The 27,473-nt window shown below is 35.6% G+C and overlaps 1 protein-coding gene and 1 long non-coding RNA gene across 2 annotated transcripts; both read left to right on the top strand.

Moving 5' to 3' along the window:
* Positions 1-885: 885 nt before the first annotated feature.
* LOC150078656 (uncharacterized) lies at positions 886-22,676 on the top strand. Its single transcript, XR_016547577.1, has 5 exons — positions 886-986; positions 1,755-1,799; positions 17,359-17,448; positions 21,877-21,916; positions 22,633-22,676. It is a non-coding gene; the product is annotated as an uncharacterized LOC150078656 (long non-coding RNA).
* Positions 22,677-24,546: 1,870 nt separating this feature from the next.
* Pop4 (ribonuclease P/MRP subunit POP4) lies at positions 24,547-25,137 on the top strand. The gene has a single exon (XM_090382194.1). It carries the CDS (start codon positions 24,547-24,549, stop codon positions 25,135-25,137), a length of 591 nt encoding a protein of 196 aa, XP_090238320.1.
* Positions 25,138-27,473: the final 2,336 nt, after the last annotated feature.

Here is a 27,473-nt window from a genome sequence, read left to right as displayed (position 1 = left end):
TTAAAGGGTTGAAAATCACGGAAAGGAAGGTTGTTTTTTAGTTGTACGAGGGACATATGATTCTCTTAATTCAGCTCTGATTGACTTTTAATATTTGTCTATTTACTGCAAGTTTCAGTATCTTTAGTAACAGTATTAGCAAAGTGATATAAGGAAGCAAATCGTACGCAACATCAGCCTAAATAATTTAATTCCATAATTAATGTGCAAAAAAATTTGTTTTTGGACAAAGTCACGTTTATCTTTTTAATATGCAAAAAAAAAAAAAAAAGAAGTTTCATCCAACTGCTGACTGGGGAGAGATTTTGTATCTTAAACTAAACGACTACATTATTTGCTTTTAGAAAGAATAACTGAAAAATGGCTAATGTATATGTAAATCTGTATATGTAAATGGCTAATGTATATGTAAATCTGTTCCTTTATACTGAAATCTTTTTACCCGTTTTTTGTTTTCATCATTTTATAATATGAGATACGAAGTTAAAAATTATGGGATTATTCATTCAATATGTTTTGCTCTTGGGGACGACGGAAGGAGCTCACAGGAAACTTTCGCGGTGTCTCAATACGCTCTTACAACCAAAGAGGTGGGTAATATGGTCTTTGGCTGCATTGTAAGTTGCATGACGCTTTTTCTTGCTTAGTGTCTTAGATTTATGTGAGGGCATTCTCTTCCAAATAAAAGTTACATCTCATTCGAGTTAAAACAACGTTTAGTGGTCAATAATCATTAAACTGAATTTTGAAATTATTTTACAAATAGTGCAAATAAAAATAATTTTTAATTTTAGTGTTTCTTCATGTGTTATTAATCATTGGTATAGGGGATTCAAGCAGTGCGCCCTCTACACTAGCCCTATATATAAGTGTGGTTGGGATAAGTTTATTCTCTTTGTCTGTTGTTGCTGATAATTGTCGTTGTATGTTCTTGTGTAGAACATGTCTGGGAATCGTAGTTCTCGTCCAGTATTAAGGGGTTTTAGGTATGTCTTTGTCATAGTAGCTGTATATATCATGTCTTATGACCTTGCAGAACACTTTTAAACCCGCAACTTCAATAATGAATAATCCAAAAACTTTTCATTTTGATTTCAATCTGTACATACATTCATGTACGTAAAAGCATGCATGCGTACATTTTTGTAAAGCTTTTCCTTCGAGAGATGCATGATATTCTGCCTAAAATTTTGTTTAGTTGATTGGACCCTTCTAACGGTGTAATTGCTATATTTTATTAACAGTAATTAAACTTTTCTTTGCTTAAATTTTTTTTTTTTTTTTTTTTTTTCATTTCGTTAGCAATCTGGGAATTGCTACCTAGAAGGCATAATCTCATCATATCAGCTTGATTCTATAGAGGGTTCCAGAATTTTTAAAACTGCCAATGCGTAAAAATGTCTCAACTTTTGCTATCTGCTCTTGTTTTTATTCATTTCAAATATTTGCATTTGTGTATTTGCATTATCTTATTATAACTTACTATAAGTCATAACTTTGCATTATAACTTATTATAAGTCAACATTGCTGTTGTGTGAAGTATGCAGGCACTTTGGAAGGATTGAAGTTATGAATTGAATGTGGAAATACATTCATATGTGTATGGGATATCCCTCTTATGTTATTAAATTTTTTTTAGTGTTCTCACTCCCCCTCCCTTTGCTAAAAATTTCTTTCCAACAGCCAGAAAAGTGTCATTTTTCTTTTGATATTTTAATTGTTAAATAGGCTAAAAATGGTTTTAACTTTTCAGGTGGTTTACAATGTATTTGAAGCTGGAGAATGAAACGTGATCTGGGTATGATTTTGAAATTTATTACTTTGCTAGAATTCTAGAGTATTAATACAAAATTGGTAAATGATGATCCATATTGTCCGTGTTTCAACTGAAGTTGTGATGGAGCAGTTCTATTCTGATACCAATGTTAGTTTCCATTGGACCAGTTATTAGGTGTGGGCAAAAAGAATGATTCTTTGAGACAGTGGTTCCCAAATTACTGAGAACTATGGACCAATGAAAAACCGTTTGTGGTCCACTATATATATAACCACCGGTTTTGCAGACCCCCATGGGTCCACAGACCCCAGTTTGGGAATGCTGCTGAATGAATAATTTTGCTCACATTTGTTCTACTTTATTAAAATCATAATCATTGGGTCTCTTAGATCTTGTGCCTGTTTTTAACTTGTTAAAAACAGCCACAAGATAAGTTAAAAACAGGTGGTAAACCACCAGCATAAGATAACCTTTTTTTTTTTTTTACTAGCAGTGTGGAAGGGGTACCTGTTTCTGAATCTCTACCCAGTAACCTAATCTCAATTCACCAGCCAAAAATGAGTCTTAAAAAGAACCCATGCTACTTTTGCCCCATTTTATTGATTGACATCACCAATTTGGAATGGATTAGTGGCTTAACTAACCTAACTTTTCACTGGCCAAAAATGGAAGTATTAAAAACAGCCGACAATTCAATGCCAATAGCCTGGAGTGCACAGTACTGCAGAAATTAAAATCTATCTCCTTACCCATAAAAAAAATTAAGAAATGTTACCACATGGATCAAACTTTTTTTTTTCTTTCACAATCTACAGATGTCTGAAACTTTTTCTAAAGTGCACACCCTATTCTGGAGTCTAGTCAAACAGGTTTTCTGGGTGCGGAAGTAGTGGGGAAGATTGTCACCTGTAATCTTTACCATGTGCCATTTAGTAACCATGGAACAGTGGAGTGAATCACAATGTGCTTTCACCATTAAGTTAGGCATTATATCCATGCTCAAAAACCACTGCAGTTAGTGGCATACTCAACATGTCTCATTCACTAAGCTTAAGCATCAAGATCTCCCATGCCATGGATATAATCTTAAAGAAACTAGTTTAACTCAATTTTTTGGGTAGAATAAAAATTGCTCATCTGAATGTTGTAACTGGCAGGGCTGCCACACAGAATCCAAAACATTGTGCATGTTGGACATTCCCTGTCCTTGGCTGGTCCAGTAGGAGTGTATGATGAATATTGCACCACCACCACTTAGTTCCATCCTTGCAATGTAAGAAGTACTGCAAGAATGCTCAGTTTTCAGACTGCAAAAAAATAACTGAATAAACTCCCTATTGAGATACCTCATTTGTATCTCAAGCTGCCAGTGTGAAGAATGGTGCTGTTTTTTTGTCTCAAAGTCCTTTGTTGTTCAGTGATTTGTAGACAACTGCATTCTAATGTAGCTCCTGACCATAAGTAAAATTCAAAGTGCCCATCTGTGGAGCACGTTTTGTGAGCCATTGTACTAGAGCATTGTTGGGAGAGGTGCATTGCAGTGGCTGGGGACCATGTTAAAAAGGAATCATGGTATGGCTTTCTGTGTTATATGAACTATTTGAACCACCCTTATGTAAAAATAGTTTTCAAAAGAATTGATCAATTATATATAAAAACAAACTACTTTTAAGATTAAGGGCACAGGAGTGTATCATATGTAATGTAGAATAAAGTTATGTAAAGACTCATTAACAAAATGAGTTCCTTTAATTTTTTGGATAATCTGAAGTATACTGTATTTATATATAAATTATATATATAGATAGATTTTTTTTCAGATGTAAACTGAGTAATGATATTAAAAATTGCATTAGGCTGTGGTAAATAAAGAACAATGTGTGTAGCACACAAAAAAAAAATGATCAAGATGCAATGAAATTACAAATGTCTTATGAAACAGGAATGTGCTATGAGTTGATACAAAATTATATAAAATGTATATAAGACAGGGTTATGGATCCAGGTACTATGATAAACAAAGGACTGGCAACCATAATGAATAATAGACAAAGTAAAAATCATAAGTATATTTGTGTATATGGTAGGAGAGTTGAGTTATTAGGTGTAATAACCATGGAAGAAATAGGGAGAGCCTGCAAGTAAAAAATTAATTTACCTGAAATAAGAATAAAATGTAATTAATTGTAAGAACGTAAAGCTGTGGGTCCTAGGACTTTTACTTCTTCAGAAGGGTCTGCAGCAAAAATCGTAGGAGCCACTACAATAGGCCAGGTCTCTTTCTGTTATGATATACACATAAATGGTATATGTATCATCACAGGAAAGAAGATAAAAATGTAAACTCAAAAACTAAGAGCTACATTTCTATCTTCTCTTTCCACAGGATTTTATCATTATTAATGTAAGGCTGTGTTGTAGAGCATCCACTAAATAACAGTGGAAGATGCTTGAGCCCACCAAATATTAAAGCTCCATAGCCTTAACATTTTTTACTTTAAAATGTTCAGTTAATAGTACTACATCAATTTTTGTCCTTTTTGGGATTAAGTATTGGTTGTTGATAACCATGTCATTGTTACTTCTAAATGAAGATTTCATTGTTAAATAGATTTTATTTGTGAAACAACGTGGAATTGAACTAATGTTCTAGGATGGGTGGCTAACTTAATTTGTGATGTGATCTACTTTTCCTTCAAAATGAGCTGCAATTTACCATCTCAATTTAATTGCACATGGTTAAAAAAGTTAATCAACACATTGAAAAATGTTTTTTATAAATTTTAAAATTCAATACAATTCAGAATTCTTTTAAATTCATACATTTTTAAATTTGTGTAGTTTGTGTTTTCATGTCATCTTCCAAGCTTTCGGGGATATACTGCGATAAAGCCAACCGTAAAGTCTTCTGTGTGCAAGTCTGTAAGAGTAGATAGATTCTTCGGAGGGATGGTCATGTCCGTCTGAGTTCCAATGGAACATCTCCCTGCTACCTTCTGGGCGTAGATAGGTTTGTTGATATTCAGAGATTTCACCGCTTTCCTTACCTCCTGGTATTAGTTTCAAATATGAAAAGGCCGATTCACGTAGATATGTGGAACCAAAACAGGAATTTAATAGTTCACTGCATTTTTTACATTTGGGTACTTTTCTCAGCAAACATATCCAAAAGTGTTTCTGATGACCTGGCTTTTAGGAAGATATCATTTCACAATGTAATAATTTCATTTTCAAGTAATATTTTCTCCATGTGAAATTGCATGTGTTGTTGTTTTTTTTTTTTCTGTAATTTGTTTCGTAGCTAAATTGATGTTAAATGGATAAGAAATATATTGAAAAATGTCTTCAATTCTTTTTAAAATCACTGAATTTGGTTTCAAAATTATCCACAACTTTCTCAATTTCAGAAACATTTCTCATTAAATTCAAAAACAGGATATTTTTGCAAATGATCTTGCATATTTGCAAAATTGTTTTTTTTCTTCTTTGAAATCCTTAGCCATTGCCAAAAACTTATTTATCTGCAGAAATACTACTCATCATGTCACCCACATTTTAATTTTTTCCTTGTAATTCCATATTCAGATCACTTAACTTACTGGTAAAATCTGCCCAAAAAAAAGCCAGTCACGCCAACCACTCTGTATCTTGTAGCTGCTGATAATCATCTCCCCTTTGATCAACAAATTTTAATTTCATTCAGCAAACTTAGAAATCTCTAGAAACTTACCCTGACTCGGCCACCTCACATTGTGTAATATTAGATTTGGTTCTTTTTCATTGAATTGCATTTTGAAAAGTCGGCAGAGATTCAGAAACGGGTACCCCTTTCAAAATGGCGGCGATACAGCAGTGATTGACGGGTGTTGACTCCGCCTATCGTCACGTGATCTCATTCAGAGACGGATGCAGCTGGCACGGGAGAACACTCACTGCGTGCCATGTAACTAACGGTAATGGAAACACGTGTTTTGATTACACGTGGTTGCGAGATACTTCTATTGATTATTGGTATTGTTTATTGTTCCAACCCCTCACATAGACGGGGGTCTGGGGGAGGTAGCCCCCAGAAAAAAAATTATTAAAAATTAATAGAGAAAAAGAATGGCCACAATCAATAGCCGTACTTGTTACTTGTGGTGTTTTGATATCACGTGGTTGCGAGGTATGTCTTTTGTTTGAAACAAAAAAATTACAGGACGAACTGTAACCAGCCAATCAATAGTAATCAGCCAATCACACAATGTGAATGGCTGATTACTATTACGCCATTTCCAGGCTCTGGTGGTCATTTTTAGTCTGTATTTCATTTGTGCGGGTGTCCTGTTGCTGCTGTGTAAAATTCGACTCCTACCTCGCAGAGTACATGTGGCGAAGGAAAAATTCCAGCAGCAGCGATCTGACGCTTGAATTTTTAAAAGCAGTAAGTACTGTATATAACCGAGGATTGAAGGTGGACACCCGACCAATGAGGTGAGTGGTTTTTCTTTGTGCCAGTTCAATCTGATAGTTTTTCTTAGAAATAGAATAGAAAAAATTGGATTTTTTTTTATCCTCCTAAGAAACAAGTGATTGCATTTCGTGTAACTTTTTGTTTTATATTAATATTTTGTTCATTTGCAGTTCCTTTTCTTTCGCGAAATTTCGTTGTCCCCTTTTCAGCTATATCAGACTCATTCAAATATCACGTGACTTTTTATTTCGCGAAAAAACGTGCATTTTTGTAACTTGGATTTACCATTTGTTTTCTGCCACCATTTTTGTTGCTGTGCCAAGTGCCGTCCGCGTGTCACTTGAAATCCCTCGGGCGAGGAGAGGAGGGGAATGCAGTGAGTGGGCGGAGTCACAACCCGCCAATCATTGCTTTTCCCCTCCTCTCCTTGCCGCCATTTTGAAAGGGGTACCCGTTTCTGAATCTCTACCGAAAAGTCTCCTTTGAAGAGATTGTCCTCTGATGGAATTCATGATTTTGAAAGTTATGTCTGTAACACTCTTTTGCTGGCTAACACTTGTTGGTGGATGATACAGTGGTAACTCAAATCTGGGAATTCATCACCCTTTGCACAATGCAATGAATCTGTTAAGATGCTCTGTATGTTATTGATATGACCTTAAGTACTGGCAATTTATTTTTTCAATAAAATTTTTGAATGCTTTAAATATATCAAGACCTAGTTCTTTCTTTTAACAAAACCATACAAATAAACAAGCAATTGAGCTGTATCACTGACAGCTGTAGAATCATCCAGTTGTAAAGATTAGTTTGATTTTGGTTTTTTAGGAGTATTAGCAACTAAGGCCATATTGCTCTGGGAATATGCAGTGGTCATTTCCTGACCTTTCTGCATCCTCCATATTTGGTGGTGACTGGCTCTAACCCCAGTCTAATCAAGAAGCATGTGCTACGCACTGCTGCTCCTTCCCACCTGGCTACAGAGGTGCCTAGTTGTAAAGAAAAGGACACATTAGTAATATCAGCTTGCAATTGTTTGCTCACATTTTTACTAATTTTTTTGATGTGTTGCATCACAGTATTTAGAGATAATTGCAGATCTTGAAGAGCACTTTTAATTACATTTTTGTTCTTAATTTTCAAAGACATTTCTAAAAATGATCTTTGAATGATCATAAACTGGTTTACATTTTTTTTTTGCAAGATGACTCGCATTAAATGATATTACAGTTACTGCTTTAGATTGCAAATTAGGTGTCATGAAATTTTGTTGTGAGAATAATCTAGATTTAAGTTCGTTTAATTTATTTTTTCTAAGGTCACTATTAGGCAGAAAATCCAATTGGTGTTAACCATGGAGTGCCTTTCTAAATTAAATTGGCATTGTTTTGTTTATATCTCAGTGTGACTGCCTTCACAATGAGTTGCCATGGTATTGCACTACCTCAAATAACACTTCACCAGTGGAGAAGACTTATTCTCAGCGGATACCACCACCCAAACGGCACTGTTTTGAAATATGGTATGGCATAAAGTTCTCGGTTATCCTCATACTATCCCTATTAGAAAAGAGATGAAGGTGATAGTAGAAGAGGAAGGAAATGCCATAGAAGGAAGAAAGTGGTGAGTTGCTCCTTCAACTCTCACTCAAAGCTCCTATATTCCTCAAATAGGCACCGCTTCCCCAGTAGAGAAGACTGTTACCTATTCGAGGAATCTCAGCTCCCTCGACTTGCACACAAAGCTCATTCCTCAAATAGGCAATGCTTCCCCAGTAGAGAAAATTGTTGTTACCTATTCGAGGAAACTCAGTGGCCATCAGGCCCCCCAGATGGCACAGTTTGAAAAAAAGGTAAGAGATAATGATTCTCAGTTATCCACACACTACCCCTATTAGAGCAATGGAGAGGTAGAAGATGCCAATGAAGAAGGAAAGGGACAGTTATTTCTTCAGCTCATTCATGTGATTTCATATTCCGTGAATGGGCAGCCCTTCCCCAATGAAGGGGTCTGTTACCCATTCGAGGGGCCTCAGTGGCCATGAGGCCCCTCGAGCAGCACCGTTTTGAAATATGGTATGGGATAAAGATATGTTATCCTCAATATCCCTATAAGACTGAGCAAAGAAAGAGGTAGGAAAGTGATAGTAAGAGAGGGAGAGGAAAAGATGCCGTAGAATGAAAGGGATAATTAGTTATAATTCGTAAGAACTTGGAGTTCCATGCCCTGGCTGGGCAATGCATCCCCTGATGGGGACTGTTGTTACCCAGTCAGTCCTGCAAAGATGATTAAGATCTTCCTCTGGTGCTGTTTCTGGCTCTTTAGCCTTCAGTGGGTAGATGTACTGGTTAGACCAGACGTGCTTTCCAGTTTCCAGATATTTCTATGGAATTAACCCTTCGGGGACCCTTTATTGGTCCTACTTTGGGACTATCTAGTGGCCTGTATGGCTTTAAAAAAACCCAAAAAGGGACAGTGCCCTTATTCACTCATCTGACTCAACCCAATTGGGCTGCTCACTCGTCCACTTACACACTCCAAGGAAGGCCCAGTCCATGTGACCACCAAGTTGGCGGCCACCTGGAGTAGGCTTGCCCTACATGGGTTCTAGGGTCATCCCCCTCTTACACACTCCTTTTACCACCTGCAGCTTTCAAAGCTTAGCTGCTGTACATACAGGAGAGAGACCAAATGCCTGCAGCTGACTTGGTCCCTATCCCCTAATAACTAAGCTAATCTGGTTGGTATGTAACACCCCTAGCCTAGATTGATCATTACCATCTAAGCTGCACATATGTTATTATCTATTAGTCAACATAGAGGTGTGGGGAAGCACCATAACTGTAAAAATCTTTGCCTTCTGAGTTGCAGTAACTCTAGTACCAAGAATCTTCTTATTGCAGCATGCATCATTCAAAGGGTGCATTTTGACACCTCTGCTGCAGAGCCTTTTCTTTTCCTGATTTTCCAAGCTTGATATTTACCTTCATTTAGGAGGTATATCAGGATGCTCGTTGCTCTGGAAACTGTAGAAATAGTACTTGTTCCCTAGTCAAGTGCAGTATCCTCATTGTTTTATGCACACTAATCAAGATGCACTGAGTAACCAGACAAGAGAAAAATGCATGTTTCACATGCCTTACAATATGCACTCAACATTCATATGCCCCCAGAATTTGGCTTTATTTTTCTCCACTGGCAGGTGTCTGTGTATTACTAAGGCAGCTGCTACATGCCCTCCCCATAGGGCAGTCTGTATGTTTTAGCACATGCCCACTTTAACCATGGTACTGCATAGCCCCCTCACTGTTCCAGAAAAACTTAGTCTTCGGGTTAACTTTCTGTGTGCAGTAATTAAATGGCACAATGTTCATCAGGATCGGTACCAGAATTGTCCACATAATGCACACTCTTCCAGAGAAAGATAGCATCCCCAGATTCCACTCTGACAGAGCATCCTCCCAAGAGTCTGGTAATGGCTGGGACGATGCTACCAGACATTTTGCAAAAGATACCCCCAGGATGGTTATAGGTGCTGTCAGGCCTGCTAGCAATTGTACTGGAGCCTTAATTCCCCACTGTTGGCATTTGGTCTTGCTTTTGTTTAGACACAGACCACTTGATAGGCTAAAATGACTGAAAGTATCCAGTACTCTTTGTATGGAACTGCTATCCGCTAGGGTTAGGATCATGTCATCCGCATGTGCTACGTATTTGCAATCAGAGTGCGGCCCAGGAAGATGAACCCCCCTGATGTTTTCAGAAATGGTTAATTGCCTCAATATGGGTTCCAGTGCCAATGAAAATAGTGTAGGGCTTAGTGGGCATCCCTGTCTAACCCCATTCCTGTTTTATTTTCTGAGCTATAGCCATTAATCAAGAGTAGTTTGTGCCCCTTTGTACAGACTTATAATATCTGTTCTAAGCAAAGACCCCATTTGGACTGTATGCATCAAATTCCTTAGGTACTCGTGGGAGAGTTTATTGAAGGCCTTTGCCAAATCAAGTACTGCCACCACTATGCTGTATTGTTTCTGCTTGCAGTATGCTTGCAAATCTTTTAGAAATTGCCATCATAGATCTTGTTGGGATTGCATATGTTTGATTGGGACCTATAATGTGCTCGAAGTGCTTTTTCAGTTGGGCATTTAGTACTTTGGCATACAGTTTATAATCTGTATTAAGCAGTGATACTGGCATCCACTTCTTTCCCCGTTTTACCCTGTTATTTTAAGAAATATGGTTTGGGCTTCTATAAATTCTTCCAGTACTACCCCTTCTGGAGAAGATGGTGGCCAAAACTGGCCCAATTTCCTTCCAGTACTTTTTATAAAACTCCACTGTTAGCCCATCTGGATCTGGTGTTTTACCTCCTTTCATTTCTTTCAATGCTAGTGATAGTTCACTTAGCAGGATAGGTTGATCCTGGCTTTGTCTATGAATTGCCAAAAACCCTGGTATTTCCCAGCTTTCTAGTAAAGCTGGTCCTCTAAATGCTGTGAACTTTTGCTTATAAACATTTGCAAAACACTTAATGTCACTGGTTTTCTGATATTGGTGTGGGCCTTCCTGTATTTGATGGATTAAACTGCTGTCTCTGTGTGATCTGTTAAATTGCTTGTAGAAGAAGGCAGATGAATTATCTGCTTTTCTATAACATATGCACATCTGGATAGCTTCATTTTCTGCCTGCCTCTCTAATAGCAACAGGATTTCTTTTTGTATTTCCCTTTCTCCCACATCCTGACAAGACTTTAGGAGTCTCCAAACTTCATAGAGATGCCTTAGCTCTCTCTCCTGCTTTCCAGGTACTTTTACCTTGTTAATTTTTGAAAGGCTGTTTTTATTGCATTTTTGTAGTGTGCCCAGCTCCCTTCTGTCCGGTGATTGGGATTTCTCAAAAGTTGTGTTAGTCTTTTAATATCCTGTGGGTCACCTTGCAAGAGCACCGGTTTTAACCTCCAGGTGCCCTTCCCCTGCTCTACAGTTAAGCTTAATGGAAAGTTCATTAATTTGTGATCTGTTATTATGTGAGGTCCCAAAATGTTAATGTGCCTTACAAGACTTATTTTGTCTGCTATCTTACTTGGGACATAGAACCTGTCAATGTGAGTCCCTAACGTTCCCCTAGACCAGGTGGCTCCATGACATGAGATTTCTTCCTCCATATATCTATCAGGTCATGTTTTGAGCCCAGACTATTTAGCTCCAAGCAGCTCCCTGTTGTTGGATCCCCCATACCTGTCTTGTCTTTTACTGGGTCTAACACTCAATTCCAGTCTCCTCCTAGTATGATAAATTGGGCCTCCAACATAAAAAGATGTAGGCTACTGAATATCTGCTTCCATTCTGGAGTGGTGTTTGGTGCATATACATTCACTAGTCTTATTGTGTGCAACCCTAGTTTCCATTCAATGCAAATTATTTTCCCTTCTATGTCCCTTTTGGAGATTGTAGAATTTTCCTATAATTGGTGGCAAGACTGATGCCTACCCCCTTAGCATTCCTTGAGCCAAAACTCCAGACATTTTGTCCCACCAAAAAATCTCTCCACATGAATTGGATGTTACCTACTTTGCCTTCCTGATTGTGCTCTAACACTATTCTAGGCTTCCCTAGCCACTGCTCCCATTCTGCTAATTTAACAGTTAATGTTTCCCCTCCTGCTGGCACATGTTGCTTTAAATGCTCCACCCCCAGTAGTTTGTCACTTCCCACACCTAATGCCTCTTCTGTTTCAGAATTGCCTGAACTTAACTCATTCAATGTATTATCTCCTTTCCCTTTTCTACAATTTGTCTTTCTTTTTCCTTCCTCCCCTAGACTTTCTTCATTTTTGTTTTTCCCCCCTCTTCTGACCTCTTATTTTCTGTTTCCATTAATATGGGGGTATCTTGTCTGATATGTGTAACCCCCTTCCACTCTATTCCTGTGATTAAATTAGCTGGTTCTGCTGAATTTTTTTTTTTGTGGCTCCCTGTGGCCTTAAAATGACCATGTTTCCCTTATTCAGATTCTTTTCACCACCTTTTTCTTCCCTTCCTCTGATGGCCTCTGCATATGGGGCAGCTGCCTGCTTTGTGGCTCGTCTCTCCACATTTATTGTATGCTTTGGGGCAGTCATTGCTAATGTACCCCATTTCTTTGCAATTATAGCAACGCCCTTTCGTGCAATTCGCCCCTAGATGATCCAAGCTGCTGCATTTCTTTTCTACCCCTCTATAGTTCAGAAGTAGTCTATTCCCCATAACATAGATAATGTTTGGAACTGAACCGGCTTTCTCATTTCCATTTGCAGTGTAACTTTCCCCTGTATACAACTCTGGAAAGCCTTCCCACTCATGCATTTCTATTTTCAAGACTTTGCCATAGGTTTCTAATGACGTTTTTAAATATGTTCGGCATTTTGACTGGATACTGCTCTATTGTGATATTTCCTAATGCTACCCACCAAGTGAGGGTGTGTATCACTTGGTTTTCAAATGGGAAGACCCTAAGCAACATCTCTTGTCACAGTCTTTACAGACTACCTGGTATTTCCTCAAGGGCAGGAGGGTAAACCCCTGCAATCTGGATAAGTTTACACATTTTGCTAAACCCTCAATCACTTGTCTTGGTTTGTACTCTGGATGCAAAGTGAATTCCAAGGTTCTCACGTATGTAAGAACTCATTTAAAAAAAACAATAGGTGTGCCCACGGGCACTAATCCCGCCCTGGGAACTTTTGCAAGGCCAGCAAGAAAACTTAATATTAGAACTTACGATCAGTGTTGCCATTTTAGCGGTTTTCCCGCTAGATTTAGCGGAATTGCTTCAGGTTTAGCGGATAAAAATATGAAATAGCGGATTGCGGATTTTTTAGCGGGAAGAGTATAAATATTTAGCATTTTATGTATTTTGGCAATGTAACATTTATATTAAGAAATATTAAATTAATTGTTCAATTATTTTTTAATTAACAATAAAAATAATTCATAATTGAAATAGTAGGGATATCATATTTCATAGTTTTTTTTTATAAAGCGAAGAATCGGTTTTATATTATTCTGGATTTCCCTGAGGAGAACCCCAACAATTTTACGTAGTTACGCTCGCGGTCAAACGACCTGATCATTGGGTCATAGCTTTAAATTGTTGAATCAAATCTAAAAATGTGGAAAAAATTCTAATGACGCTTTTTTTGAAACAGGGAAGGAATGGCATTGGATAATTTTTCTTCGTCGTATTTGTTTGGCTTCCAAGAAATGCGATCCGAATTACCGACATCTCTTTCAACGTTTCTAATAAACACAGAGCAATAAGTAATAAGTAATAATTATTTCTAATAACCACAGTGTAATAATATCTTAGTATAGTCAGTCCTCGTATAGCACGATAGTTGTATTCCTAGAACCCTCGTGCAATGCAAAATCGTGCGTTTAGTAAATCCACCAGCCGACAAAATCAATTCAAATATTTATACAGTGCCATAAACGATTGTGCAGATACGAAAAAGATAGTTCATTCGTGTCAAACAAGGTGGTTATCCATTGAAGTTGCTATAACAAGAATTTTAGAACAGTATATTGAATTAAAAGCCCATTTCGAAATAACTCGTTTGACTGACAAATGTTATACTGCAGAACTTCTTTATTCAATGTTCAAAGATGAAAGTAATTTAGCATATATTTTATTTTAAAACCTATCTTATCTAAAGTACAAAGAGTAAACAAATCTTTTGAATCAAATACTGCCGATCCTACATTATTACTACATGATTTAAACACGCTATTGTCGATGATTGCCAATAAAATGTTTTTACCAAATACACATTATTATTAGCCATATGGTACAAGGAAGCCTGAGGCTTATGCTGCACCAGCCAAAAAAAAAAAAAATTCCCGAGTTACCCCCTGTGTGAGAGAGAGAGAGAGAGAGAGAGAGAGAGAGAGAGAGAGAGGCCGTAATTTCTTGATTGATTTGTATCAATAAGCAACAAAAAGAACCACTGATAAATTTATTACAAAATTTAAAATTGTCTGAAGTAGAAATTGAAAAAATTGAGCAACAGTATATAAACATTACTCTCGTTAAATGGGAAAACATCAACAATACAATGAAGAGGTCAGAAGTTTCGAAATATCGAGATGCAAGCGGTAAAAATCCATTTAAAGAAATTAGCGATTTGCATTGGGTATTTTAATTTTGCCATTATCCAATGCAGATGTGGAAAGAATATTCAGCAACTTAAATCTAGTAAAAAACAAAACACGCAACAGAATGAGTGTTGGCACGGTTAATGCAATCTTATCAGTACGATACGGGCTCAAAAGAGTTGAAAAGTGTTGTAAAAATTATGTTTTACTTGAAGAAGTGCTTCGCAAAATAGGTACACATGAAGCATATGATGAGGAGGTATTGAATTTCGAAATTAATTTAGATTTTTAGATATTGATTTTATATTAAAAACAGAAAAATAAATAACTATTTATATATACTATTTGTTTGTTTGTTTTTATTCACTACAAAGTACAAACAAATGAAAATTTAAAAAATTTGGCGGGTCAAGTGCTAAAAATAGCGGATTTTGAGTATGCGGCTAGCGGGAAATATTATTAAGAGTTGGCAACACTGCTTACGATATCTGGAAAGACCTTGAAATGGCACAACCTCATCGGACGACTTTCTGGAAAGGGAATGTTTGATCCGGCCTTTCTTCGGTGGGTGGCAGGTACCCTGGTGTTGCAATAGTGACAACCCAGTTATGAAGTATTAACTTCACAATATTAGAGTTGCCTGATGGTGTGTATTGATATAGACTAAAGTATTTAAGGGCAAAGGCCTCATGCTACAATGTAGAATGACTAATATGTAGGTTAGTGCAAATGCATCATTTTAACAAGCTATCTACCAAAGTAGTTAAATTAAATTGTTTTGTTTTTTATCTCATTGTGACTGCCTTCACAACAAGTTGCCATGATATTGTACTACCTCAAAAATAATGCTTGATATATACAAGGGTTATTTATTTGAGGTAGTACAATATCATGGCAACTCGTTTTGAAGGCAGTCACAATATGAGATATAAACAAAACAATTTAATTTAACTACTTTGGTAGATAGCTGTGTTAAAATGATGCATTTGCACTAACCTACATATTAATCAAAGGATAGGATATTAAATTAGTTTAAGTACTGTACACTTATTAATATTAAGTAAGCTAAATAAGAATTTCATACATGATGATGCTCTCCAACTGCATGAATTTTCAGTCAACAGGGCTCATCTTGTGAGTATGGGCTTAGCACACCCAGGATTCTTTTTTGTGGTGATTCCTTTCTACTTCTGTCTCTCTCAATCTCCACAGCATAAGCCTCAGGCTTGCTTGCACCATATGGCTAATAATAAGCTTACTTAAAGTATTCACATGCAATGGATTTGTAATAAGCATATGCAGTGGGGCATAATAATATTTAGATTTTGACTAATTTATTTTTATAAACACAGTATATTTAAAATTCGTCATGATCAACCAAAATTAAAGCCACAATGTACTGGTAGATTGCAATCAACTCTTTGTCCACCCCTGTTCTAGGAGAGCTACCCTGTCTGAAAACATAAGTCTTACATAATCAAAAAAAACTGGACATTGCAAAATGTACTTTTTGTTGCCATTTATTTGAAACTAGTTTATATACATGCATATAATTATTACATCTAATATATTATATCTAACTTGCATTATCATATTTCCTTGGTTTCATTCTGCATTTGTATCAATATTTGTAAAAGAACAAGTTTACCTCAGTTGCCTATTATTTAGAAAGACTGACACAGAAAATGTTTTTATCTGACTTAATAGTTAATGTGGATTTTATTTGTATTATTGTCACCATATTCTTACTTTTCCAGCCATACTTAAATTTATTCTTTTAACAGATGTGACTTGATCAGTATTATTGTTAAAATTAGTTACTTGCTATAAAAAATAAGCTTATGGATATAAGCCAGATTTCAAATGCATAGTCAGCAAAATGTGGCTAACCATTCCTTGTGCACACTTGAAAAATTTTTGATCTGGATGTGCATACACATGAATGATTTTCAAAATGTAAATGAACACTAATCACCATTACTCCTTTCAGCAGGGAGTGATTTAATGGTGGCAAATGATGCAAGGAAAACAAACTTATACAGCATCAGTGAAAAAGAACCCATTTCACCTATCCACAACAATGGAGTTCATCAATATCTATTATACTATCTTAGATGATTTATAGAGCTTAATATACTGCTGTATAATCAACTTAATAGTGTTAATAGCAGTAATGCTTAATAGACTATACTCACCTTGATTGAACTGCTTATTTACATGAAGTTGGGATGGTTTTTTATTAAGTTCAATACAATACATGAAAGATTAAATACACTAGAAATAGACAATAAAATCAACTTTCTTAACCTCACAATGTATAAAATAGGTACCAAACTAGGAACCAAGATCTACAGGAAAGGTGCACATGGGAAAATATCTACATTTTGAATCACATCACCCACTCACTACAAAAGTCTGTTCTTTACAATCAAATCCACAATGCAGAGTTCAGTTCTTCACAAGACTATTTATCCACTGAATTACATCTCACAAAGAAATTCACAGCCAGGAGATAACTAACAATTAAACACAATTTCTGGTGCATGTCAATAACCTGCATAATCATAACACCAAACAGAACACACTAATTATTCTACCCTATCACAGCAGTCTTTCCAGACAGTTTTGCCAAGTGTTTGGAAACACATTACATTAATATTTTCTTCATACAATAAATCTTTTAATACATATATAAAGACACTAATATCCAATAAGCAACATCAATAACATAATATTTAATTAAATGCCAACCTGGTTGTAATGCATGCTACATTGGGAGCACTACTCCATAGAGCTGAAAATTGGGATGCCCACAAAATTCAGTCACCTTGTCTACAACTCCAGATTCTTCAGTTTGGGGACTTTTTTACTACAAGGTTTTGTTTCTTAAGGAATTAAATTTTTTTAGCAATATTTGGGTATTATAATGTAATAACATTGCATATTATAAATCACTAATACATTATTCAACAGTAAAACTTTTTTTTTCCAGTTGGTATCCTACAGCCTGAGTATTGACAACCTTTGATCAACTTTCACAAATTATAGGTTCTCCTAGCTGGTCTTTGTACCAAGCAGTTTGGTAAGTTTTTTTTAGCTGTTATTGGACTGAAATTAAGCTAAGCTATACATCCAATCTGTTATTGGAAGTTAAAAACCATTACTCCTTTGGAGTCTATTAGAATCTACTTATAAATGCAATAAATTTCAGTTTGCTTGTGCAGTAGATTTTTCCCCTGCCCTTCACAGCTGTGTATGCACCAAAAATAAAAGTTCAAATATGTCTTACTGTTAAATAATTAAGCTTTTTACTCTCAATATCATGTACTGGTGTGCAAAATTTGCATCGTACTCATTTATTTTAGTTAAAATGAGTGAGTGTGTGTCAATATGAGTGGAATGTATGGTTCACATTTACAACATGTTAAGTTTCATCCTTATATCAATGCAAGTTCCTCAGTGAGATTGTTTTATAGAGTGTCTTGGCTGGATTTCCTGCAATGTCACTGAAGGGTGATCACCCTTCAGTGACATTGCAGGAAAAAGTTATCCACTACTGATATACAAAATGCTTCTGCCTGCTTATCACTTGTTCAAAGGGTTGCATGGGAATTGCAATGTTTGTGACATTGCAACATCAGAAGTAAAATTGCATTAAATTTATTAAACCATTTAATACCTACCTAGTTTTTTGTTTTCAATTGTTATTTTTCCAACTCTTCATGTCAATTTGAACAATTGCCCAGTATGTGGTTGTGTTAATCTGCATGCTTACTAGATATTAGTTTAAGCTTGCTGTGGTTGTCAGCAGTGGATATTGTGTTTACAGTGCAGATTGGAGGAATGAATGGAAAAAATCATGTGCATAATTCAAATGGTCTGTTTGCTGAGTTTGTCAGTTTGTACAACAGAAATTAAAAAAATTACAGAAGGATTAAATTCCTCATTTGAAGAATTGTAATTTGAAAAGACATTTTGTATTTGGTACATTATGTTCAATTTACAGACTGGCTTATCTTTATGCTATCTTCCCTGCCATGCATGTTTCATATATTTATACACCATTTGGCATCTCTCATTGTGGAAATAACTTTGCAACTGTAATGGAATGTTGCATTACCAGCCCACTCACTGATTACAAAGCCAACTAGCTTTGGAATGATCATCTGGGTGGTGGTATCCACTGAATAGAGGAAGCATTGCTTATTTGGAGTAGTGCAGCAATACCAGCTATCTCATTGTGAAGGTGCCCACAATGAGATTAGATTTATAACTGCCTCTTACACTACATACATCTCAAATTTATGGGTAAGCTATGGTGTATCTACACTGATATATATCACTTAATGTAATGAAGCACATGAACTATCAACTTTCTATGTGTACATGGGCCAATGATAGTGATTGGTTGTCACTATCTTTCAGTTCTCACTAAAGGCAATTTTTCCTATTTGGAGATGTTCCTTGGTGGGAACATTCTTCAAGGTGTTTTTTTATAGACCTATGCTTTGTAACAGATTACATTTTTGGAGAGTGGCATTGAGTGCACTCCACTCAAATGTGCTTATGCTGTGTACCACTGCTGTACCTTTCTGGTTTTTGAAAAAATAAATAGTAAAATAACTTACTGAAAATTAAAATTTATTAGCATTTGCTTCTTAGGCAATACCTAGTTCTATTATTTTTAATATACACTGAATTATCACCACCTACCTAATACTTTGTAGGTCCTCCTTTTGCCCTCAGTACAGCAGCTATCTGACAAGCCATTAATTCAACAAGATGTCTGAAGCAGTTGGGAGGTATGCCCAACCAAGCTGTGTAATGCAGTCAGCAATGGAGTTGATTGGTGTATCTGGATACCTGATATGCCTTTCCATAGTGTACTGCAAGTGTTCTGTGGGATTGATATCGGTGGAGTTCAGAGGCCAATCGATATGCTGGAAGTCAGAACTGTGTGTGTGCCTCAAACCATTCCGGCACAAGTGCCTGATGGCTCAGCACATTCATCTTGGAAGACACTGTTGCCATTCAGGAAAAAGTGTAACATGGCAGGGTGTACACTGTCAGCAAGCAGTTGACAATAGCAGAGACCAATGATGTACCAGGGTTACAAGTTCCCACCAGTGAAACATGTCCCACACCATACAACTGCCTGCACTCTTGATACCATGCATGAAGAGCCTCATGTTATTGATGCCATATCCATACACAACCATTCACGGTGTGGAGTAAATAATGTGACTTATCCAATCAGCTCTTTGCACCAGGCAAGTCTATGCTGTTGAATCTTGGTTGGAAGAGGATGGTGTAGGGGGTCTTCTGCTGGTATAGCCCATACATGCAATGCATGGTCATGCCAGATATTGTTCTGGGTTGGCTGTGTTGTATTGGGTAGTCAACTCTTCAACAGTGCTGGTCAGACCTGGTGCTCACCTCTAGCCTCAACCTTTTGCAGTTTTGCCATCGGGTCGTTTAACTATTTTGATGCCAGTCCTGGTACACTTTAACTATGGCAGCTCTCAAACACTCCACCAGTTCAGCCTTTTGGGAAATCGAGGCACCAGCTTGTTGAGCACCCACAATCTGTCCTTTATCAAAGTCCGATAAATCCTTCCTCTCACCAATCACACTTGGAATTTTACTACCTACTGAGACCTTATCTATGCTACTTAGGTCAACTAACTATTACCACACTCTTGACCCTCATGTGGTAAACAGGTTGCATTCTGTTTTCATATGGGTGGTCATAATTCAGTGATCACTCGGTGTGTATGCCTTATATATAAGTAACTGTATAATATAGAATTATGCATTTAGTCTTGTACTATCAGGTATATGCTGTTATACCCAGTGTGTGTGTGTGTGTGTTGAATGGGTGCACTGCCTGGTGAATTTAATTGACTGCTTGGCTAAAAGTGATTCTTGTGTACTGTATGGTACAACTCACTAATCTATCAATATTAATTCAAACATACTATGCAATCAATCAATGTGACAGGAGCATATAATGTTAAATTATGCAATTAATTTTTCCTCTGGATTGCTTAAGTCACTTATAAATAACAGAATTTTATATTGGAAAGTATTACACTTCCCCACCCAGCTAGCAAAATTTTCTGGGGAGAATGCTGATACCCCTGGAATTTGATTAATAAGCATGGTATAATCTGCATATATAACATTAAAAGGTATATCTGCTAATTTTATGACTACAAAACATGTACTACGGCACTACTGTGTACCACATGTTTTGAGAGCCAGCTGAGAAAGAGGGTGTATGGCTAGCTATTAATTTTTTTAAATAATTACCTTTTTGTTATTTTCTTAAATAACAAAGATGGCACAGATTTGAATTTAACTTGTCTTAATTTATTAAAATTGAGGCAGGTGGTTTTATTATAGATACCTGTGGTAAGAGTTGGAGTTATCCACTAAGTAATGTGGTGTTGGGTCACCCTTTGTTTTTAAAACAGCCTGTATTCTATGTGGAATATATTCAAACTGTCTTAAGAGGAATATTGGACCATTCTCCATGAAAGAATGTTTCAAGCTCCCTTGAGTGATGTGAAGATGGAAGAAGTTTGCTTCTCTCCTCCAATATGCCCACTGGCTTGGTAATGTTTAAGTCTGTGCTGCAGGCCATAGGAAATGCTTAACTCAGATTCACACTCCTCAAAACAAGATTGGCATTTCTGGCTGTATTGGAGCATTATTGTGTTGAAACATAGCATCATTTGTGGGGAAACAGTGCATAGAGGGATTGAGCCTGGTCTATCAAGGTAATTGGTGACAGTAATTTGCCAATTCAAAGTGATAATAGGACCTAAAGCAATATCAAGATATTGCTTCCAAAACCATTGTTGATGTTTCAGTTGGCACAATAGTCTTTGTGCTTCCTTTGGCATCTGCCAAGCAATTTTTTTTTATTTTATCAAAAGTGAATTCTGATTGACAATGTTTACAATCAAGTGTCTAGTTTTTGTGCTTCTTACACCATTGCATCCTCTTTCTAGCATTACCCTTTTTAAGGTTGATTTAAAATGGCTCTGCCACAAATTTCAGCTTTATGAAGTTTTTGTCAAAATCTCAGCAATTTGATTTTGCTAGAAAATGGATTGCTGAAACTCTGGATATGTTAAACTAAATCAGCAGATTTAATCACTGTTCCTGCTAAATGTGTACCAAAATTTGACCTCTTTGAATTCAGACATTTGAAACTTTCCCTTGCAATAATACCTGCAAAAAAAAAAAAAATTACTGAACATTAATAAATACCTCATACAGCCATTGCAGAAACTTTTTTGTCAGATGTTTTCATTATTTTGCCTACCCTTTTATGTGTAATCAGTGAAAATCTTATAGTACTTTAATTTGTTCAAAAGTGATGACTTTAGTCCATGTTAATGAAGGAATGATTATTACTAAGTCTGATTTGTTTTTCTTTGAAGAAACAACAGTACATGTTAATACTTTTACCAGTGCATACTAATTTTTTTTTTTTTTTTAGGTTTCATTCAAAGCTGGCATTTGTCTGAAAGTAAGAGCAAGTAAGTTTCTAATATTTCTGATTGAAAATATCCATAAATTTTTCCACTTATTACTTAACTTCTGAACTTGTAAAATTTGATAGTCCTTCATTTGGGTGGTATAAGAAGTTCACTTTATTTTCAGCACAGTTATTAATTTTGATCTGTACCACTGATTATTTTAATTGAAAAAGCAAAACTGTGCCTTCCCATTTCCTCAAAGGCAGCACATTTTGTACTTGTACAATCTTTGGGGCTTTACTTCTGATTAAAAAACTAGTGCAGGGCAAAATTAAGAACTTTGCTGAAAATATGGTATTTCTTATACCATATTGCTCTTATAAGCAATGGAAAATAAAAACATTTTAAATCACAATATGGAGAAGTTTTTTAATTCTTTTTGAATAATGCTATGCTTATAGATAGGCAAATTGAGTAAGTAACAACTGTAACATGTTTTTACTATTGAGTTAGCTGGTGCAATGGCAGATTCAGTCAGACATTGGAGTTGATGCATTTCTGGTAATTTGGATTTAAGTGAAGGATTATAAATTTTATGAGCAATAGTATGCTATAGTTAAGTTCCCTGTACTAGAAAAGGATGACTTTTTTTGAGTCCGTGTTTATGAAAAGAAATGATTACTTAATAAATCTGATTCTGGTTATTTTTATGCAGGTACGACTCTTAGTTATAGTAACATGCATTTTGTGAAGATTTTTAATTTTTGTTTTTATAGGTTTGTGCTGCCTAGAATCAATGCTGAATTAGAAGCCCTGTAAGTTTTTTTTTATGCTAATTTGATTACTGAATAACATGCTCTTTGTCTTTGAAAGACATGAATTTTGATAAATTTTTCTTTCTGCACACTGTAAATTACTTCTCTGGAATTACAAAAAAGTTAATTGATGGCACTAGAACTTACAGAACTATGATTGCTGTTGTAGATGTCAGACTGAGTAAGCTGCATAACTTGTGACAATGAATTTAAAAGTATGCAACCCAAGAAATTTTTTTTAATAAAATGGTTTCTAGCCAAAAAAGTGAGCAAAAATATTCATGCTGTGCCTAGACCTATTCTTGCAAAAGGTGTAACTTTTACAAGAAATGACCAGTCCAGCCTCAAGTGAGTTGTTTCTATGGAACAACATTTAAGAAAACATGTTGGTTCATGAACTCTGGCCAAAAATTCTCTTGATTGTCATGATAATATGTGAAGAAGCTTCATAAAATACTGTCCTATTTTCATAGGAAGCTGAGTTGCCATAAGCTACCACAATGTATAATATTGTTGAGTTAAGTTTTGGTTTCTTCACCCCCACATGACTGCTTTTCTGATTGAGCTAGTGGGAAGTTCTAAATTTTTTCATTTCCAGTCTCAAATGAAGATGGCTTCATCTGAAAACTAGGTATTGTGTAGCATCATGTTTCTGTTCATGTGGAAATTCTCTACTCATCATTTTTGCAGGTTTCTGCAGCATTGTAATGAATGGGAACATCTTGCATTTGACAGAATACCAAGATGTACCAAATTTACTAGCTGTTTTCTTATACATTTTATATCAATTTCTCAATGAGAAACTGATATAAGATGTACAAATTAGTCTTTGTAAGATACTACTCGGGCTTACTGCTGCTCCCCAGTGAATTTTCCAAGGTCTTCTGCCAATACGGGTCAAAAATTGACCAGTAGTTTAGTTGTAGTTACAAATTTGAGTTGTCAAGCAGCATGTCAACTACAAAATTGCATTTTTGTTTTGAGAGAACTTTATTTTTACTTTATGCAAATAACAATGCATATGTCTAGTACTTAACAAAGTTAACTTTGTTAAGTAGACAAGTTAACTTGTGCTATAAGCACATTTCCAGTAAACCAAAAGTCAAATGCATATTTTTTTTTACAATGACTTGTAAATGTTTTTTAATGCTACACCCCCACTGTGTCAACATTGTGTGGCATGTTCTGTGTCCCAGACAATTTAAATATTGTTACCATGGTAAACACCAAACTGGGAAGTTATTATAATAGCATTAATTAGTTAGTGTGAGGTTTGTCTTTGGCTTTGCAAGACCAATACCATTAATGGTTATTGTCTGGGAATTATACAAACCATTTTGCACTTAAAATGGAAGTGACTTGGTTTATTTTGTCTATAACATAATAAAAGTGCATAATTTTGATTTTTTATCTAAGTGTAAAGGCTCTTTTGTAAAAAAAAAAAAAAAAAAAAAAAAATTAATAGTGCAAGCAGAATCCAAAAGTCTGAACTTTTTCATGAACAAAAAACAGGTTTGGTAACCTCTCAGATGCCTGAAACCTGAAGTTGTGGCCAGTACCAGATTAGTTTTTCTCAACTACCAACAAAATCTTAAAGGAATCTTCTGTATGACCTAATGTTTAAAATTACTAATCTCCAAGTTACATATACATATCCTAAATTCAAAAGTTTTATATACAGTGCATAAAGCAGTTATTAAATTAGTACTTTTGCAAATGTTGTGCAGTTTTATCCCCACCTAAGCAATCCTTTGTATATTAGAACCTATATATGAAGTAGTTATATTTTTTCCCTTGGTATTAATTATATTATTCACAAGTAAGGTTATTCTTTAAATGTTGAATGTTAACTTCTTATAGGTATTGATTGCTATCATGGCAAGTTCAAGTAAGAAGCACGAAGACTTTGTTACAGAATTTCTTGGAAGCAGAGTGTCGTCGAAGTATTACAAACAACAAGACTTCTCTAAGTACACATTTGTGTTTAAAAACTCTCATGCTGCCAAAAAGAAAGTTCAAAGAAGAAAACATTTACTCAATTCATCTCAATTGAGATGCCTCTGTCTTACTCTTAATACTAAAGTGCTGGATTTCTCTCTGTACAAAACAATACATGAAATGTGGAAACAGTATATGGATGATCTATTGAAAAGTAACTTTACATGTGATATGAATACTGCCTATCAGAAACTACTGAGAGCAGATTATCATGGTTGTTACTTAGTAGTACAAGCCAGCAAGTGCCCATCTTATGTTGGTGTGAGGGGTATTGTTGTTCAGGAGACTAGAAATGTTTTCAAACTTGTTACTTCTGATAATCGTCTGAAAATTATCCCCAAATCCAATAGCATATTTGCATTTGAGTTAAATGGAAAAGTCTTTAAACTTTATGGTAATCACTTTCAATATTTGTCATATGAAAGGACTAAGGTAAAATTTAAAGCAAAACCATCAACTGAACTGTGATTGTTAAAGTTAACAAAAAACTATAGTTAATTTATTGCATGATTTTTGTAGAACTGTTGCCTCTTAACATTTTATGAAAAAAAACTTAAGCTCTAGGGAGCTTTGTTTTTGTTTACTTTATGTACAGTTATTTTTGTCTGATTTTTGCAAATAAAGATTTGTACTTGTTACTTTAGACTTCTGTCATTTCTTAAGTGTCCTGTTCATCAATTATGTTATCTATATAATCTAGTTTAATGGTAAGTTGTGGGTTGAAGTCCCATTTAATAAAAATCAATTAAAAATTTCATTGCACAACAGAGATCTGACTTAAATATTTATTCTCAGTCACATTCCAGACAGCACATAAGAGGAAAATTTTGAAGTAATGGTAAATAAATGGAAGTTAGATTAATCACTGGATTAAAAAACCATAACTCATTGTGTTCATTGACTAGTCTAAATGACAATCTCCCACAAATTCAAGAACCAAGTGTTTGCAGCATATTATGTGGCTTCATTTTAGCTAATTATATTTATAGCATTATAATGGGGGCATTATCTTCCAATGTAATAAACATTGACTAATCACAGATACGCTATGATAATTGCTAGATTTGTTTCAAAATTAAATTAATCTCCAGTAATTACCTATATTTTGCTAAATATGTTGGGAAGTTTTAAGGTCTGGGCTCCCATTGTGTTGCTAAGGTTGGATCCTGGATCTTTTTGTCTACCCAACATTCACAGCTACTGCTTTGAATTCTGTGCAGTGGTTATTAAATGGCTCTGATGCTACTAGCCCTTTGTGGTTATGTGGTATCTTTGCGGGTTAAGTCAATCTGTGTCATACAGTTGTGGGGCATAGACCTTGCAAATGAGCTATTTTCTCTTCATACTCATTAGGCATTTTAATCTACAATATGCTCTCTCATTCATTTTACTGATTTACTTCAGTCATTTGTTCAGCTTTGCAATATACTTTTTTAAACAGCTCTTCCAATGAGTATTGCATGGCACCTCTTTTGTTAATCTAATAACACTGTTTCATTGAACAAGGAAGAACTGGACAAACAATTTAGAGGGAACTCTGAATTGGTGTTCTTGCAAATTCAGTCCAGGGTGGGGAACTAAAGAATATCCTCTTCTAATTCTGAGAAATGTGATAATATAATCTTTTCAGGTTTTTTAGAACTCTGCTTGAAGCATTTATTTTCCAAGCCTTCAAGGGGCAAGTTCTGGATAAAGGAATGGTTGAGGGGAGAAGACTTATTGATGGATATAGTGGAGTGCCCCAATGTCAGTAATCAGGGCATGGCAGATTGGGCTGAGAATGGTTGAATTTTATTAACACTGGATAGCAGTAATCAGAGATTACTATTGTGTGGTACTACACTCAGGGTAGTGGGAAAATGAAACCAAATGGGGTAATTGTGCAGATAAGTTCAGACAGGCCAGGACAGCATGTGATTTGGCAATGGATGAGGTAATAATTCAGTTGTGAAAGGCAGTGGTCAGGCTGCATCTTAAACTTCGTGCAGGTCTAGAGGTCTCATTTTAGGAGTCTCCTGTCAGATGAGAAGGTAAAAAAATAGGAGCCTATCAAATGATCTTGCACAATTCCAGCCCAAATGTTTAGACCAGTGTTTCTCAACCTTTTTTAACCATGCCCCACCTAAGTTTCTAAAATTCTGATGTCCCCTATGTAACCTTTTTTTTTATATTCAAAAATTGAATTATTCCCTAAATGAAGCCTAAATTACAACTTGTTCAGGACACAAGACTCAGGTTTTAGGAAGAAATTAAGGAAAACAAATTTTCAAAACATAGACAACTAAAATTAAAAGTACAAAATAATTTATTCTATATAATATTCTATTGTTTGATAATTTCGACATTCCATGTGAAGTCACTTCTAGATGAGTGCACTAAATTTAGTGAGACCCTTGTGCTTGCCACAGAGGTTTCATATTGGGCTCCAATTTAGTCAGCTTCAGTCTCAAGTTTCCCCATTTTGTGATATCCAGTTGATTTTTCTTTAGTAACAAATCATTTATGGCACTAAATCGACATTCAGCTAAATATGAAGATGGAAACAGTAACAATAGCTCTTTCAAAGAATTTGGGTATTTAATTTCTGTTTCATCACAGTCAGTTTTAACTGACTCATCATTTTGCATTTCTGAGAGTTCTTGGTACTGCATTGATACATCAGACAAATCCACTAACATTGGTTGCATCATCCAGGTTGGAAAATCAATTTGTTTTAAATCAGAAAACCTTTCTTTTAAATCAGCGGACAGAATTTTCAGATGATCGACAATAACAAGTATAGCGGTATCAGTCACTTCACATTT

This window comes from Mastigoproctus giganteus, chromosome 10 (assembly GCF_048544385.1).
Source record: "Mastigoproctus giganteus isolate SK-2022 chromosome 10, ASM4854438v1, whole genome shotgun sequence".
NCBI classification, from domain to species: domain Eukaryota; kingdom Metazoa; phylum Arthropoda; class Arachnida; order Uropygi; family Thelyphonidae; genus Mastigoproctus; species Mastigoproctus giganteus.
Note: the sequence above shows the minus strand (reverse complement) of the source record. Positions and strands in the feature narration are given on the sequence as shown.